Raw genomic sequence first — 18,602 nt, 5'->3', positions numbered from 1 at the left:
GAAATAAGCAGGCGGTTTTCTGGTCATCTCAGTTGTGTGTAGAAGAGATGAAGAATGTATTTATGACGGTCGCCGTGTTCCCTCGGGGTCCCGAGGTCCCCTTTTGCGACACTCCGGCAAGCCAAGTCAATGGGGAAGCCAGATTCACTTAAAAACCTTGCGACTCACTTAACAAATGCAGTGGCTTGCTTAACGACGATGTCAAGGAAGTTCGTCGAATGGGACAACGGAACCACTTGTCTTGCTTAGCCATGGAAATTTGAGGTTCCGTTGTGGTCCTAAAACGAGTGAGGAAGACCAGAACGTGAGGATCAATGACAGGCTGATAACAGTGCCAAGCAGCTCTTAGACTCCATGGAAACGTTGTGGAATTAATTTCAGGCTGCCAAAATAAAAAATGCCCCTTTCCCACCGGGAAGACTGCTTCACGTCAAGCATTAATTCCATTTGAAAGGAGTGTTTTCCTCGTACATGTGTGAGTCACGCCATGCAATTTTTATTTGGTTTGACGTTCCTACTTGAGCGTGTATTTTTCCTCTTATAGTTTAAAAGCATTCAATTTGAAAAGGAATTGCTAAAAGAAAGTCAGTCATGGGAGGTGTTTTTTTAAAAAAAAACACTGGTTTGTCTCTATCTTTTCTCTTCCCTCTCTTTTCTTTCTCTTTTTCCTCTCTCTATCTCTTCATCCTCTCTCCCTCTCTCTCTTTCTTCCTCTTTTCTGTCTCTTTTTCTCTTTTCTCTCTTTCTCTTTTCTTTCTTTCTCTCCTTGTCATCTTCTCTCTCTCTTTCCCTCTTCTCTCTCTTTTCTTTCTCTCTCTTTCTCTTCCCTCTTCTCTCTCATTCTCTCTTTTTTCTCTCTCTCTTCTTTCTTTCTCTCTCTCTTTCTGTTCCTTTTCTGCCTCCCTCTTTTTCTCTCTTCTCTCTTTTCTTTCTCTCTCTTGCCTTCCCTGAGAGGAATGATAAGAATTTATCAGTCCAAACCTCAGCAAATGTGATGTGCTTTATTTAAAGCAAACATCACAGAGAAAGTATGTGCCAGGAGCTGATGTGCCACCCTGCTTCGTCAAGGCAGCTGTCTGGAACAATATTCTATTTTCCTAGCTCTCCCAAGCTCAAGTGAGACAAGCCAAATCAAAAATCAGCTTCCTCCATAGGATATTTATTTTTAAATAGCCAGTTAAACCATTCGGGTGTAAAATGTGTCCTAAAGCTTTCAAGTTCCGTCGGATTTTCTCTTTACGGATCTAAACTTTGGCAGCGCAGTTGCCAAAATGGGACGCAATCAAATATGTGGAACCAAAATTCAAACAAGATGAACATTTTTCCCCCAGTTAGCTGGTCTTTCCCCCCACTCCACCCCCAGAAAATGTTACAGCAGAAATCAAAACGGACGTCTGGCATAATCCAAAGCTTCTTGTGGCTTCTACCCCAGCCAACATTTGAGCGATTGTGTGCTATGAGTATTTTTTTTAAAAAAAGGAAAAAGGCAATTGTGTGTAAATTCCTGAAATTTCAGATCGCACCTTGAAACAGCCCAGAGCTCCAAGAATGTGTTCCCATTAAGAGGCCAGACAGCCAATCTGCAAAATCTTTCCATGAAGAAAAAAAAACACCATATATTTTGGGGGATAAATAGAGTCTGGAGCTATAGAAAATATTCCAAAACCAAGTGAGGTTAAAAGAGGACTGCGTATAGCAATCGACCAACAATCACTGGCGTTAGGGAGAAATTTATCCTTTGAGATTGTGGATTAAAAACATTAATGTGAGCCAGCGTAAAGACCCTACACTGGGTGCCTCAAACAGATTGGGAAAAGGTTAAAAAACATCTTTGTGTGTGTGTGTGTGTGTGTGTGTGTTTGAGAGAGAGAGAGAGAGAGAAGAGAGAAACTTACGAAGAGCCAGAAAGTGAGAAAGAGAAGAGAGAGAGAGAGAGAAAGAGAGAGAGAGAGAGAGAAAGAGAAGAGAGAAAGTGAGAAAGTGAGAAAGAAAAGAAAGTGAGAAAGAGAGAGACAGTGAGAGACAGTGAGAAAGAGAGTGAAAGAGAGAGAGAGAGAGCTATTTAATGTTGCATGCCACCCAGAGTCACTTAGAAGTAAGATAGTTCAGCAAACAAATCTAATAAGTGCAAAGAGACTGCCTGCATTTTGGATTTGGAAATTGATGATTTGTGCATTTAAAATGCTGAGACTGACCAGACCAAGAACAGTGTGACTTTCTGCTTGTTAAATGGCCTTGTAAAAAGCCACATTCATAAAAGACAAGAGCTCCATGATAGTGAGAAAACTCTGTTTAGCTTCACAGGATAAAACTGTCATAACTTCAGCAAGAATCTATTGTACCCAAAGAATTCACGAACACAACCTTTAACTGAAAACGCGAGAGAACAGATCTGTCCCCGCTTAGCTGCTGACTTTTCACCCCGTCTTTTTCTGTTTTTGTTTTTTTTTCTAGATTATCCCTAAGAATCGAACCAGGAAACAGTTCCCCACGGCTGGTCTCGTCAAAAGAAGACCTGGCAGGTAAATTTCCAAAGTTTGCCCTGTTCCGATGCTCAGTTCCCACAAACAAATATTCTTCCTTCCTTGAGGTTTTGTGTTTTGCAATCACCATCCTGTTTTCTTTCTACCAAACCCTTCCTGGTGGGATGTTGGCTTGGCCTCGTGGATGGATGGATAGATAAGAGATGGGTGGGTGGATTCCACAGGTGTTTAGAAAATTGCAGATGAGAGAGAGGGGCAGGGGGAGAGAGGGAGAGGGATGGATGGATTCATATATTCTGAAAGGAAACAGGTTCCCTGTTTAAATATGTTTAAAATTGTATTCTTTAATGAAGAACAAGACCTTCCAAATCAGCTTATCCACAGTTAGAAAAACAGACGTTCTGCTTATCGTCTTTTAAAATGACGCAACAGGAAAAGGGGATAAGAAAAGAGAGGAAAACCCAGCGAAGCTTAAACACCACTCTTTGAAAACTCCGGACAACTCTCTTTCTCTCTCTCTCACCAGAATCAGTTTTAGGTCTGGGTCGGAAAAACTAGCTTTCTTCTGTCCCCATATTCTGCAGGTTTGCTCATCAGCCAGTGCTCTTACTCTAGTCTTTGCATAAATTATCCAAATTGCTGTTTCCATTGCGTAGCCATGCCATATCCTGCTTCTGTACGTGCAGCGAAACCAAAACATTAGCATGCTCTGAGTTCCTGATTTTGTCGTCCTTCGGTAGCGTAACGTGAAACGCGAGGAATATGGTGCAAATCTGTCTCTAAAGCAGACTAAACAAATCAGAAACACGCAAAGCGATACGGTAGCCCCGATTCTGGAGGTTCAGGGTTGCTGTTTTTTGCCACGTTGACAGAAAACGAGTTATCTTCAAAGGCTGGTTCGATATACGGGAAAGGATTCCGCGGGATGCTTTAAAAGGCCGTTTATATGAGTTGCTCGAAATTCCTTTGCAAATGCTGATCTTAGGAATCACTTCTTACATTGCTATGCTGGGTTTTTGCTTTCCCCCCCATACTTCTCCCCCACCCCCCATATTGCTAGAGCCATTCCCAGACTGTAATTACTTCAAAGCAAGAATCCCCCATGCTCTGTAACTTCCCAATTCTTTTTTTTTATTTATGTTTTTATTTATTTGTTTATTTCTAGACAAATAAGGCAGCAAGCCTTCCTCTTCCTATTTTCCCGACAACAAACTCTAAATAGGATCCGACTGGAAAGTACCATGTTTCCCCCCAAATAAGACCCTGTCTTAATTTTTTTCTCCACCAAAAAAAGACACCAGGTGTTATTTTCGGGGGATGTCTCATGCACTGACTAACCTCACTTGCGTGCGTCACTCCCGGTCTCCTTTTCACTGTCAGAGGCCTTCAGGAACGACTACTTCTGCGGCCGGCAAGGCTTTCTTGAAAGCTTCTGCAGCCGATAATAGAGCTCTGGATCGATCCAGAGCTTTGTTATCAGTTCCAGAGGACTTCAGGAAAGCCTTGCCAACCTTGCCAGCTGTAGAAGAAATTGACTGGCAAGGCGGGTGTCGGGATGTGCGAGGCCTGGCTACAACTGTCCAAAGGTAAGTAGTAGGGCAGCTCCACACACCCCCATCCTCACCTTAGCTTAAATTTTAACCATGCACTCTGGAGTGGGCGGATCTTAAGTAGGGCTTATATTGGGCGCACGTGTAAAAACCAAGCTAGGACTTACTTTCAGGGTAGGTTGTATTTTCGGGAAAACAGGGTATCTCAAAGTACTCAATGCCTTTGGGAGGTCTGGTGGCAACTGTTTCTTTGACCTCCTTTGCAGTTTCTTTGCCATGTTGGAGAAAACCTGTTTGTTAGCAAGCTCTCCGTAAATCAGTCTAGGAATAGCGGTAATTTTTTTTTTGCAAGCAACATAATTTTATTAATAAATGGCTGAGATTTTGTTTTGCAGACTAACTCTCGGTAGAAGCCCGATACCTTGGGAGTCATTTAGAGCCCCAGAAGTTTGAAGGCCAGGGAAGACCATATATGTGGTCCTTATTTAAACTATTTTGTCCCGTTCACATTTTTCCATTCGGTTGCCTGGGACGAAGGAAGCCACCTGGGCTCGGTCTCAGAAATGGCCAGGATGAGTTCTCTTAGCCAGCAGACGGTTGTTTGGGAACACATATTTCAATCGTGCTCTTCCCCCGCCCCCCCCCGCCCCCACCCCCGGGGAAAAAAGAAATTCACATTTCACATAATTTAAACCAGAGCAGAAATTGTATGAGATCTTATCCCCTGGAAGCTTTTTTCAAATGTCGAGGAGGGCGAAAGACACGGTCTCGCAGCACACTTGACTTAAATTTCAGCTTGGCATCCCTGCAGGAACCGAAACGATGCGGCTTGTTATCGGCGCATCAAGTGTAATTCTTGTTGATGTTTGGAAAAGAGGCAAAAACAAGCAGTGAACATTCAGCTTAAAGAAGTCATCTCAGGTCTTGTGAACGGAATTCTTGGTACAGGATTTGAAACCCTACAGAATACATCAGCTGGTTTCCCACGTCTGGTGGATCGCAAAATGATCAAACCAGCCCTTCGGTGCCCGTCTCTTGGCACTTAAAACAATTTTCACTTGTGCTAGCTTCGTTTAGTGCATCGTCCTCATTCTTCTCCTCTTCCTCCTTCATCAGTACTATAAAGGAGTTTTGTGGAGAAGAGGAGGAGGAGGAGGAGGAAGAGGAAGAAGACTGATGGGTCCTTGGTGCTCTTTGAACTTGGTTGTTTCCTTGCAATATTGTCAGTGCTGGAGAGGAGTGCTAGAATGGAGGAAGGAGAAGAGGAGGAGGAAGAGGAGGACATCAAATGTATCTGGATATTAGCCTTTGCATCAGTTTTGCAGTCCATGAATAATCGTAAGTTTCCAATAAGAATAAGTGCTCTGTCACTGGAGGCTTTTAACAAGAAATGGGGGCAACCATTTGTCCAGAATGGCGTCACATCTTCTGCTTGAGCTAGAGGTTGGACTAGAAGACCTCTAAGGTCCCTTCCAACTCAGTTGTTCTGTACCCTGTTTGTCAGAAATGGTGTAGGGTCTCCCGCTTGGGCGGCAGGGTCGGACTAGATGACCTATAAGGTCCCTTCCAGCTCTGATTATCTGTTATCTGTTACTTTTTTTCCCCCAGAGCTACAGTCATAAATAGATCCTTTTGTTTTTCCTGCTTCTCTGGGGAGAAACAGTGTGAGGCCACATCACGCTGTTCAGGCCCCCTACACAGAAGCAGAGAAAGCTCCTTTCCCGTTGTCGCTCGGTGAATGTTGACGATCAAATTTCTTCTCGTTGGAAAGTTGAGTGGTTGCAATGAGATGGACGTTGACCTAGTCAGGCTTGGTATGTCTGGTTCTGGAATTAGACCTGAAGTTCAAACTCAGAAGGGGCCGTTTTATGTTTTTTGGTTTTTTTTTTTTGGGGAGTTGTCTCTGCTTTGTTTTTTAAGGAATAGGGAAGATTTCAAGAGAGACAACAACTCTTGGCCAGTTGGGGTATTTGCTAGACCGATGACGTCAGCTGGATGGAACTTCCTTCACTTTGGACCAAAAGGAAAGCGTCTTTTTTTCCATGTAAACAACTAGTCTGACATTTAACTATGCAGTTTACTTTAGAGGTAGCCATGGTGACTGATAAATAGCTTTGTTCTGGGATTTTGAGTTGCCAATCGTTGACTGCAGGCCAGGATTGTCTCATTCGCTCTCACCTCCTCGATAGCTTCTTCTCCGCTCATCCTCAAGTAGGCAAGGCCAGAATTCCCACAGCAAATTCTTCTCTCCTGTTCCAGGACACAATAGAATCAGGAATGGCCTTTAGTCATTCTAGTCTGAGTTTTCTAATCCTGTCCTTCACCAGTGCCAAAACCTTATATGTCGACTTATCTCTGCTCACAGATGGTTGTGAAAGGACACAGACCACAGAATCCTCCCATAAATGAGTCCGCTGTTGCCTCTCCGTCTTTTTCTAATGAACTGTTTCTTTCTGAACTAATTCTTGAACTTGGTTGTCTTTGGGTAGATGTTTCATGACTCAACTAGGTAATATCATCAGTGCTAGAAGGGAGTGGGGTTTGTGGAGAGGAGGAGGAGGACTATGAGGTCCTTGACACTCTCTGAGCTTGATGGTTTTCTTGCAGATATTTTGTGACCCAACTAGGTGACATCATCAGTGCTAGAAGGGAGTGGGGTTTACTCCCTTGGTAGTTCATTGATAGGATTTAAAGGAACTTGGAAGGCAGAACTACCCATTCAAACTAAAATAGAGCAGAGAAGTGTTGAAATTGTGGAATCCTTGGTGCGCTCCAAGTTTGCTTGTCTTGCAGACATTTCATGACCCAACTAGGTAACATCATCAGTGCTTGAAGGCAGTAGGGTTTGCTCCCTATTTATGCACAAGTGACTTGCCCTGTTAGTGTTGGTTGGAGTTCTTTGGGGTATTGTTTTCTGCTTGATCGTTGGTCTAGGATTAATCTGTTTCATTTTATTAGGGAAAACTTACTGAATTCCTACTTGTCACTCAGGAGTCCTACTAAAGAATTACATAAGTTACTCTTTGTTTAAGGCCTCTGGATGATTATTTCATGGGGAAATTATGCAAAGGAAAGTAACCAAAAAGAATCCTTGGGGATAGTAATGCTTCGTGGTCAGCTTTTTCCAAATGTTCCTGCCACAATTTTTTAAAGTGCAATGATCAGCTTTTCTGGGTTTCCCTCCAGCCCTCCAATATAAAACCCTCCGTAAGCAACGCTGTCCCTTCGGTGTACTATTTTCACGTCGACGTCAGCGTTGTCCTGAGAGTAACGTGGAGGGCTAACGAAAAGCAAACTGCCTTTTTTCCTCCCTGTGTATGAAAACGAGGATGGAAAAAGCATGCGTTCGCTGTAATAATGTCTCCTAGAAGTAGACGGAGTGGGGAAACTATTCCTGTTTGATGCACAAAGCGTTTCCCCCCCACCCCGTCTCTGTTCAAACGAAATGGTTCCCAGAACAATTGACATACAATTGTTGTATGCATACAATTGACATACAATTGTGTAAAAGAATTAAAAGATGTCTGGGGGAATGGCAGGCTTGAAACCCAAGGGGCAGGGTGGAAGAACAAAAGAAAATATAATCCCCGTTGTTTATCCTAGGATGATCAAGGAGAGAGGAGGGGTGAGTGGAAAATGTTTAAGGAGTCAGGAGCCCGTTAAAAGCTCATCTTTCAGCAAAGCTACCAGCCTCGTTGTCTCCAGAAGCCCCCCATGACAGTGGAAGGAAGGAATCAAAGAAGTTGAGCGTTCAATTCCACCCTCCAATCTTAGCTTGATTAGAGACTGAATCTTTGGTAACCTCGGAGAGCTTTTTGCTGTCTTCCAAGGTTGGAGAACAGTTTTATATCTGTCTTTTGCTTGGGGCGGGATCCTCGATGCTTGCACAATTGTTGCTTGTACAACCAGCCAGATATTCAGAGTGGATTTGGCATTCCCCACCACCACCGATGGAGTCCTTCTCAAAGACCTGGGATAGGCAGATGTGGGTGTTTGATAGTGTCCAAGTTCTGGTTGCAGGATGTAAGCTGTTCCAATCAAGCTGCCTTCTGCAATCGACTGATGGGGACTTTGTCAACGCCACGGTGTCCCAAGTATTATTATTATGGTTGGTCGCATCGTCAGCCAGATGTTCAGACTAGATTTGGCATTTTTGTCCACCTATGGAGTCCTTCCCAAAGAGCTGGCATAGGCAGATGTGAATGTTTGATGATGTTTAAAGGTAAAATTGCAGTATGTCAGCTGTTCCAAGTCAAGCTGCCTTCTGCAATTGACCGACAGGGATTTTGTCAAGACCACAACGTCCAAGTAATATTATTACGGTTGGTCGGACAGTCAGCCAGATATTCAAACTGGATTTGGCATTTTTGTCTACCCATCCAAGTCCTTCCCAAGGACCTGGGAGAGGCAGATGTGAATATGTTAAAGATTTTAATCAATAAGGTGTAAGCTGTCTCAAGCAAAGCTGCTTTCTGCAATTGACCGATGAGGATTTTGTCAATGCCGATGGTGTCAATTCTTACTATTATTAATCATTTATCATTTCAATGTTTTATTGGCTTTTCATGCTTCTAAGCCACCCAGAGTCTCCTGTAGGGGAGGTAGGCAGCAAATAAGTCGGACACATAAATACATTAAATAAAGTCAAAATTAAGACCAGGCCTTTCTCCTAAGAGGAAGCAAACACCAGCAAGGACTCAAGGAGTCAAATGAGTTTTTTTGTCAGTATTTCAAGTTGGCAGATCGTCGTGCGAGCCCAGCCAAATCCCAGCATTTCACACACAGTGAGAAACATGAAGTATAATTCCGAGGAATATAGATCAAACTGCATTTCGAACTCTTGTGCCTGTATAGACAGCTGCGCCTGTTGAGTGAAAGGTTCAGCTTGTTGGTCCCCGAATAAGTTGGCTTCAGCAGAGATCATCTTTCACAGAAGATTGAAAGCAAACTCCCAACAACTCCCAAATATTTAGAATCTTCCATCTCTTCGAGCTGGACACGATTAATTTTCTAATTGCAAAGGCAATTAAGCATGCCGTTTGACAAACAAAACCGCCCTTACTCCATTGCAGTTCATTTTGTTTGCATTTTGTTTGTTTATATATATATATACAGCCTTATGGCATAAACACGAATGGATGTGAATTTGATCTTTAGCGTTGGATAATGAAACTCACGTTTAGATAATGGTGGATGAGAAACAATACCAAAAGTTTTGAATAAATAGAGGCAAGGATATACCTTTGACTAGGAGTGGTGTGGTGGCCTAGAGGCGGAGCTCTCGCCTCACAATCAGGAGGCTGTGAGTTCGATCCTGGGAAGAGGCAGGTATTTCTCTCTCTCGACACACTGAGAATGTATCTGCTGAACAAAACTCCTCATTGGTGACAGGAGGAGCATCCGGCCAGTAAGCACTCAGCTCCATTCAGTTGCCCAGACTCCACCCCCGCAAGGGATTATGGGGTCATTAAAAGACTATATATCTTTGACTCTCTTTAGAGTGGAAACTGAAGCAAATACCTTCCAAGGTGGAGACGTGTCTTCCTCATTTATGTGTTTGCATGAAGCACTGTGATTAAAAAGCATAAACCATGATCTAGTTTGTAGATCTCTACCTGGCGCGTCAGTTTCTCCTTAGCCTGTTGTCTCCATAGCTTCTCTCTAAATAACAAATCATTGAAGGCAACTTATAGAAAGTTCCGCAGGAGCACTGAGATCATCCTTCTGCTAGATGATTGTAGGCTAATGCATTAGTCACCGTCTGGATCCGAAGCCCGCTTCTCTTTCCCCCTCAGGGAAATTTCCACAAAGGAATCTAAAACAATACTTAGCAAAGTGATGGCCCCATCTTACCATGGTTGTTGTATTATTATTATTATTATTATTATTATTATTATTATTATTATTATTATTATAGTGGAACCGAAAAAGTGCTCAGCTGTAGAAGCCAGCCAAGAGCCCAGATTTTGGGGTAGAAAAATCAAAAGCATTTTCAGGCCTTAAAACCCAGTTTTGCAAACTGGAACTTTTTAGCAGAGTGAACCTTAATAAAAGAACTGGATTGGACTTGTGTTGGTCAAGAGGACTCAGGATTGTTGACTCAGGGGTTGGGCATTTTCCATCTGGAAGCAATTCCCAAGTTACCCAGATCTAATCCTTTGTTGATATTACACACACACACACACACACACACCAGAGCAGGAGAATTGCTTGTGATGAAACTGAGAAAGGCATAGGGGTTGCGTGTTCCAACTCATTCTTCAAAATTATATTTAATGTACTTACTAAGCTTTCGTCAGCCTCTGCTGACGTCAGAATATCAAGCTACCATTACAGAGATCTTTGCCTTTATATATCATTAATCAATTTATCCCTTGCACGTGCAATAGGCCGTTGTTCTTGCTTCCATCACGTTGACCAATCGTTGGTTCCGCAACGGCCCTTAGGAAGTCAACGAAGAATGCGATAACGTTATTTTCTGTCTACGCTCCAGTGCGTGCTGGCTACAAATATTTAGCCTCTTGGCTCTGAAACCGCCTTCCAATTTCCAGAATTGTCATCTGTCTGGCTCAAATTCCTGTAAAACCTCTTCTCATTCCCCCACGAGACGCTGATGCTTTGCATTTTTGACCGGCAGAGCGGTCTTGCAAATAAACTCAAAGCATATGTTTTTTGTCTGACAACGATGGTCACACCTGAAACCTTTTCCCCCCACCCTCTCTCTCCTTCTCCGGCCTTGGCATCGCATTTTTTTCATTTATTTTTTTTGTGTGTTGTTGGGGTAGACTACTATTGCTATCAAAGGGATAGATAATGCGGTTTTCAAGATTGCAGAATGTTTCAGTTAATTAAAAGGTATTAATGGAGAAGAAAAACGAAGGTGATTAGGGGACTGACTGGAGGCTAAAGCCTACAGAGAACGGTTGCTGGAATCGGGTATGTCTAGTCTGATAAAAAGAAGGACTAAGGGTGATACAACAGCAGTGTTCCAATATCTCAGGGGCTGCCCCAAAGAAGTGGGAGTCAAGCTATTCTCCAAAGCCCCTGAGAAGGCAGGACAAGAAGCAACGGGTGGAAACCAATCAAGGAGAGAAGCAACTTATAGAACTAAGGAGAAAGTTCTTGACAGGCAGGACAATTAATCAGTGGAACAACTTGCCTCCAGAAGTTGTAAATGCTCCAACACTGGAAGTTCTTAAGAAGAGATGAGATAACCATTTGTCTGAAGTGGTGTAGGGTTTCCTGCCTAGGTAGGGGGTCGGACTAGAAGACCTCCAAGGTCCCTTCCAACTCTATTTCCCGGAAGAAAGGGACGGCGCCCTTGAGCGACAGGCTTCCTGATACTTAGCGTAGCATTAATTGGTGTCTGTTTTGTAGGTCCGTCCGAAGTGTCGGCAGCTGTGAGGTTCAACAGGAGGCCCACCTGTCCTGATGCCTCGGTAGCGGCCAACATGCACACCCCTCCTATACCGCGGCACAGGAAGAGCCACAGCCTTGGAAACAAGTGGGTGTTGCAGTCTGCACTGAAGCGCGCAGCTTAGTTAGGGTTTTTTTTTGTTTTTCTTTTAAAGGCAGCCAGGAAGCCCTCCCCTTCCCTCTGCAGGTAGTCCTTGACTTACAACCCTCCGTTTTAGCGACCGTTCAAAACTTAGCAACGGCGCTGAAAAAAGGGATTGACTTACGACTGTTCTTCACCGGGCCTTTGTAGCGTCCCCGTGCTAGGCGCTTGGCAACTGGCTCACACATATGACCACTGCTATGCCCCTGAGGTCACTGGGGGAGGCCAGATTCGCTGTAACAACCGGGTTCCTAACTTACCCGCCCCACCGTGCCCAGCGAGGTCGTGAAATGGTGCAAACCTCACTCAACAAAGTCCTCCTTCCTCCTCCTTAGTGACAGATATGCAGAGCTGCGTTGTGGTCACAAGACAAGGACTGCTCGTAGGGATTTTGCAAGGATTCTGGTTCCTCAGTAACTTGTTCGTCTTAGGATCCCCCTTCTGTGGTCTTGGCAACCGTTGTGCGATGGCGCCACTCCTTCCCGGTTGAAAGGTGGCCGATTTACCAGAAAGAACCTTCCAATTTATCTTTTATTACCCAAGTCAAGGATGTTTCTTCCCATGTTACGGGTGCCCAACTGGCCTGAAAGAAATGAGTTAGGAATGCGTGCGTTCAGCTTAGCGTTAGAAACAGGAAGGCGCGTTGCTTTCCCAGCGTTTAACCGGTGGAACTGCTGGCCAGCAGAAGTTGTGGGAGCTCCAACCCTGGAGGTGTTTAAGAAGAGACTGGACAGCCATTTGTCTGGAAGGGTTTAGAGCAGGGGGTCTTCAAAACTCGACAGCTTTAAGACTCGTGGGCTTCAACTCCCAGAATTCTTCCTCCTCCAGTCATGCTAGCTTGGGAATTCTGGGAGTTGAGGTCCCCAAGTCTTCAGCTTGCCAAGTTTGGAAGACCTTTGGTCTAGGTTCTCCTGTTAGGACTAGAAGACCTCTGTGGCCCCTTCCAGCTCTGTTACTCTGTTAGGTAAAGGCCGAAGTCTCCATCTCAGTTGGACCGGTATCTGCTTAAAAAAAAAACAAAAAAACAAGTCAATTTTGGGCGGATGGATCATTAGAACGAAGTCCTAAGAAGGAGATGACAGGCTTGTAGAACATAGAATAACGGAGTTGGAAGGGACCTTGAAGGCCATCTAATCCAACCCCCCTGCTCGAGCAGGACAGTCTATTCCAAATATTAGCCTCTACCTAGGATTGAACTCACAACCTCCTGATTGTGCGGTGAGAACTTTGCCCTAAGGACTTCCTGACCCTTAAGAACTCCCCACCCCAATAAAATCCAGGCAGGCAAAACTTTGAGCATGAACGGCTGTTACCAGATGATCTAAAGAAAATGTTTTCCTCTTTTTTCCCTCCTTCCTTCCTTCCTTCCTTCCTTCCTTTTTCTCCCCTCCCGTTTTCCCAGTATGATGTGTCAATTCAGTGTAGTAGAAAGTAAAAGCGCCACCTTCCCAACAGAGAAGCAGCGCCACCTGCTGGACGACAGCGTGTTAGAATCTCACAGCCCTGTCAGGAACCACCCGCTAAACTCTGTGTTCACCAATGGTGTTTCTCTAGGTAAGTATCCACGTAGAAGAAGCAGCTTTGGGCGCTTCGGCCTGCCCACCTCCTCTGCCCTGGAATCCAGAGCCGCCCCCCACCCCCCCAGGATGACCAGATGAGGGTCTTTGAGAACAGCCAACAGGCTGAGAACCGTTGTGATAAAATATAGCGGTTGAAGCTTGGAGCCGTTTCCGTTTTCGTGCTGTTAAGTGGCGCCAGTTGTGATGGCCCTTTGGTAAAACCGAGAAACGGTTGGAGAAAATGCAAGTTTCAGTCATCTCAAAAGCATTGCTCAGAAGGCAGGAAGAATACAAGAATACAATACTCTTAGTAGGAAGGAGCTCTTCCATACTCAGTGGAAATGGAGAGTTGGCTGCGCGTATCTGGTTAGCAAGAGAACCAGGCTAGAAGTAGGGAACGATTTGCCTCCAGGAGTCGTGGGTGCTCCACCACTGGAGGTTTTTTACAAGAGACCGAAACAACCCTTTGTCCAGAATAGTTTACGGTCTCCTGTCTTGAGTAGGGGGTTAGACTAGAAGACCTCTGAGGTCCCATCCAGCTCTATGGTTCTGTGTTCTAGAAAGTAGAATTAGCAGGCAAGACAGTGAGGAAGCTGTTGGTTTGAGAGGTCCTTGGTGTCTTGGATGGCTTGGAGTTGGTCTACTGCAGCATGAGTTTTTTGTCAAAACTACCCGTGAAACAGGCTTAATGCACTTACCAAATGTGGAAAATGCTCTAATCATTCCATATCATCTATTCTAGTCCATCAATCCATCAACCCCAAATGATGGCCGTGCTGAGCAGTTCCCTAGCCTCCACATCAGCATTTATAATTTAGCTTACTTGAACAGGGAAAGAAGGAGTAGTTGTGTTGGCTACCGCTCAACAATGCTTCTAAGCCATGGACAGACCAACAATCTAAATTACTCCGTTTGGGAAAAGAAAAGAAAGGCCATTTCATCGTTAAAGACTCGACTTTAAATTCCCTTCCGGTGAATTTAACAGGATTGCATCGATTTGTAAAAGAAAAAAAGAGAAAAAAAGACCCTCATTCCATATTCAGATAATCATCTGCTTGTTTTTCCATGACACCAAACTGTCAGTTCTTGTCTTGATGAAAGGAAAAATCCAACATCTCTTTATTGTCTCTTTTGTCTGTGAACAAAGGTTGTTGTGTTTTTTTTAATTGAGATGTACTTGCATTAAACTGCGAATTTATTTATTTTCAATAAATCTCCTTCTCCCCATGCAACATGGCAAAAATAAGGATAGCTTTAAAGCTTCCTTAAAATATTTGTACATATATACAACATGCACCAAGACAAATTCCTGGTGTGTCTAATCACACTTGGCCAATAAAAGAATTCATTCATTCAGCCATTCAACCTTTTGTGGCTTGGAATTTCGACAGCATGAAACAGAATACCAGATCTTTTGGCTTCTGTAAGGGGCATGATAGACCTGTTTTGAATTATTATTATTATTATTATTATTATTATTATTATTATTATTATTATTTATTATCCTTCCCCTGCTTTAAATATTTCCCCCTTTGTTTTGCAGAAAGCAGTGAAAGTTCAGAATTCAGCGAAGAGCCGTCATCGGGGCTGGAAAGGTGAGCTTTGCCTTTGACTAGGAATGAATGGGACATGAGTTGCATTTAACCAAAGTCTCCGATAATCCGAATGACCTGAATTCAGACTGTGGGGTTGCGCAAAGAAGTGAGAAGGGTTGCTGTACATTTTCTTTCTCTGTGGCTGTGAATGTACTGTGAATTTTGCAATCGTTTCTTGTGTGCATTGCCTCCAGCAGCACACTAGATTTTCCCGTGGCGTTGAGCTTTAGAATAAATACTTCCAAACCTGGTTTAACTAGAGTGCAAAATTTCTCATTGTGCTGGCACCAAAGGTAATATTTGATCATTGTCAATCGCAACCCACAATCTCCCTCTGTTTCCTTTTCCACCTACATCTGGGCTCCAGGTAAGCCCCCTTTGGGTAGCTCTTTGTGATTCTAGATTCATTTCTTACACCAGAATCTCTTTCCTGCCCTCTAAAATCTTGATTTCTTAACCGAGAAGTGACAGGTCTGAATTTGATTGATTAAAAAAAAATATATTGAAGTACTTTTTGGAATTTGAAGACAGGAACTCCAGTTTTCAGAGATTTTGAACCAAAGTTTTGGATTCTCGCTTCAGAGGAGAATTAACTGAACTTGAGATATCTGCTTTAAGATTGTTTTATTCGGCAAGGAATCAAAATTGTGCCTGTTTTATTTGCTTGGAGACCAACATTTGGGCATTTGGGTAGCTAAGTTTGGGGTGTCTGAGATTGGAGGAGGACTTTTTATATTTTTACATTATAATTACAAATCTTGGTTCCCTTGGTTTTCTATCAGGGATTATTGTATTTCCGTACCTGATTCTATTTCCATAATAAGAAGTGTAAACGTGGTGGCGTAATACACCTTTCCGTGTATATCCCATCGTACATTCAAATGATATTCTTTTTCTCTCTGAAGAATCTTGTTTGCCTTGGTGAGGTGTCGCCTAAGCAGCTACTGTTTTGATCTCAACAACTCAGCTGGAAAGCCAATTTGGTCAAAATGCATTTATTCTCCAAATGGCACACGATGAAGGGTGGGTGGAGAATAATATTAAAGAACAAGAGTTTTGATTTCTTCAAAGGGAGGAACCGTGTCTGTTTACTATCAGGGCCGTTGACTGTTCCTGGTTTATTCAGCTAGAATTAAAGCCACTCTTTGCTTTCAATGGGAGGTCGCACCTGTTCATTCTTGGCTCTTCTTGCTATGGATTTTGAACGCGCCCCGTGGTTCTTCTGGTTTTAGGGGTGTGTTTTGTTTCCTGGATAATTTTCCCAGCTTTGCCTTTCGACCTGACCAGGCAAATTTTCTTCCTACCCCTCACCCCCCACCCCAAAAAATAGCCCTTTCATTCGCAAGTTGCTCTTCCAAGTCCTTGGGAAGCTTCAACAACAACTCCTTTTTCTTCACGGACGTCTGATTCCAATTCCCGCCCAACGGTCATCTTACTTTAGGTTTACACACTTGAGAAACGGGTGTCTGATTCCAATTCCCGCCCAATGCTCATCTTACTTTAAGTTTACACACTTGAGAAACGGATGTCTGGTTCCAATTCCCGCCAACGCTCATCTTACTTTAAGTTTACACACTTGAGAAATGGACATCTTGATTCCAATTCCGCCCAACGCTCATCTTACTTTAAGTTTACACACTTGAGAAACGGACATCTTGATTCCAATTCCCGCCAACGCTCATCTTACTTTAAGTTTACACACGTGAGAAATGTAGCCGTGATTCCGTGGTGTTTGGCCCACCTTTCCTTTTGTGTGGTTTAATTTTTTTGGGGGAGGTTGCCTCGCGACTTGCCTGCTAACTAAAGAACTTAACGTGTGAATTCGTGTAAACAGGGGTCGGTTGTATGCCACGCTGGGGCCCAACTGGCGGGTGCCAATTCGGACTTCACCCAGAAGTCGGAGCTGTGTCTACAGGTACAATTAGGTGGTGGGTCTGTCTCTCTTTTTATTTTCTCTCTCTCTCTCTCTGGACGATGGTGCCAAATCTTATTTTCACCCTCTCTTTTGCCCTCCCTTGCTAATTCAGACCTTATTTTCAAAAGCATTGTCATTTTTGTTTCCCCATCTGCGCAGTGACTTCCTTCTCATGTTACAAGAAGAGGGTTTTTTTTTTTAAACCCCACATTTTTACTCACTTCTCATGCTTACGTGCAACGCTGCGCATAAACATGCTGAATAAAAATGCCAGTTTAGACCTCTTTCTCCTATTGGAACAATCATGAGGCATGAAAAAATAAAGATGTATAAGAATTGTCCAGATTTAAGCACATTTAAAACCCCGTGGATTTTACTAGTGGCTTCTTAAGTGGATGCTTTGAAAAGTTGCCTTGTAGTTCCAAAGAAGCTACAAGGCAACATCTGTCTAAAAAAATCAAAGCTGCCAAAATTAAACATAAAAACTCACTAAGAAAGGATTTTTCGAAATGACCATCAGAGCATTAATATTTCCTATATTATTATTATTATTATTATTATTATTATTATTATTATTATTATTATTATTATCACGCTCTGATGCTAAAGCGTTCTACTCCACCTCCCCACCTGAAAAGAAATCTCTTCCAAATACAGAACACAAGCAGAGGAGAGGAGTTTCAGTTTCAGAGCACCAAGCAGCTTTAGTACAGAACAGTTAAGCTAAGCCACGCCCAGGCTCCTGGCTGTCTCCTTCTTACTCACACAACAAATATTGTTTCAGTTTCCAAACAGCCCTCAACTCCCTCGCACACTATGCTAGCCAGATGAATGCCGGTGGATGCTGGTAGGCTGAGGCAGAATTCCCCCCCGCCCCGCCATATTTTCCTCCCCAAAAACTAAGCCCGACCACATAGTTTCGTAGCAAAGCACGGGGATCGAGTTAGTACATATATAAGGCTTAAGAATAAAAAGAGCAGATGGGGGGGGTGGGGCAGAGGTGTTGCAATCATCCTAGTCAGTTTGTCCGAGGTTAGCCAAAAGAAAAAAAAATAAAATTGTTCCTCCCAGCGCCAGTTTGCATATCTTCCTCTGTTCCTCCTCTTCTTCTTCTTCTTCTTCTTCACCCTCCTCATCCTCATGATTTAATTCTTTTGCTGGGCTCAGCGTTTGGCTTTGGAGATTCCTCCGGCAGTTGAAGATGTCGTGAATTCCGTGCGGGAGAAAAAGATTTCCCGCCTTGGAAAAGATCCCTCTCTCCAATCCATTTTCCATTTCAGCCCTTATTTTTTTTCTACCTTTCGTTCATTCTCTTTTATCTTTTGAATAAATATTTTCAAACGCCTTTACCGTTTGTTTTTTTTAAAAATCCCTCGCCTTGGCTAGTATGCTAAAAACAGACATCATTTATTTATTTATTTTTACTAATGCACCCTCATGTATTCTGCCCATTGGTTTGGTTTGGTTTGGTTTGTCTCTCGGTTAATAGGCAGTTCCAACTGGGAAAACGTCACTCTTGTCCACCATTGAGGGTTTGTATGTATTTAATAACAATTGTAGTTGCTGCTTAGAATCTTCTCCCTGCCAAAGTGGGGAAAAGTTAGGATCCGTTTTGGCTTCCTAGTCGTCAAGCACAGTGGTGTTGTGAGCGCTGCCACCAGCCAAGAAAAGCTGCATTTCATACACACACACACACACACACACACACCCACTTGGTCAGGAAATGGGGGTTCATTGTGATTGGATTAAAGTACTTCTAGAAGAGAATATTTGTAACGCATCGTTGAAAGGAGGGATCGGTCCTTGATGCCCTTTGAGCCTGGCGGTTTTCTCGCAGACCCAACTAGGTAACGTCATCAGTATGAATAGGAAGCGGGGTTTGCGCTGTCCTTGGTGCTGTCTGAGATTTGCGGTTTGCTTGCAGACGTTTCAGTAGCCTAGT

The 18,602-nt window shown here is 43.4% G+C and overlaps 1 protein-coding gene across 6 annotated transcripts in view; it reads left to right on the top strand.

Moving 5' to 3' along the window:
* RALGPS1 (Ral GEF with PH domain and SH3 binding motif 1) overlaps positions 1-18,602 on the top strand; it is an 89,876-nt gene that overhangs the window by 62,894 nt on the left and 8,380 nt on the right. For 4 of the 6 annotated variants that reach the window (XM_087914758.1, XM_087914755.1, XM_087914753.1 and 1 more), the window contains exons 12-16: positions 2,455-2,522; positions 11,411-11,537; positions 12,994-13,145; positions 14,694-14,745; positions 16,580-16,660. In XM_087914758.1, the coding sequence (XP_087770884.1) occupies positions 2,455-2,522; positions 11,411-11,537; positions 12,994-13,145; positions 14,694-14,745; positions 16,580-16,660 (480 nt within the window). The remainder of the gene's footprint in view (positions 1-2,454; positions 2,523-11,410; positions 11,538-12,993; positions 13,146-14,693; positions 14,746-16,579; positions 16,661-18,602) is intronic. The other 2 variants (XM_087914757.1, XM_087914759.1) reach the window with 2 other exon arrangements.

The sequence above is a fragment of the Pseudonaja textilis genome, chromosome 17 (genome assembly GCF_049901715.1).
Source record: "Pseudonaja textilis isolate UNSWEBS1 chromosome 17, rPseTex1.2, whole genome shotgun sequence".
NCBI lineage: Eukaryota > Metazoa > Chordata > Lepidosauria > Squamata > Elapidae > Pseudonaja > Pseudonaja textilis.
The sequence above is the reverse complement of the archived record's forward strand: the minus strand, read 5'-3'. Positions and strand labels throughout refer to the sequence as shown.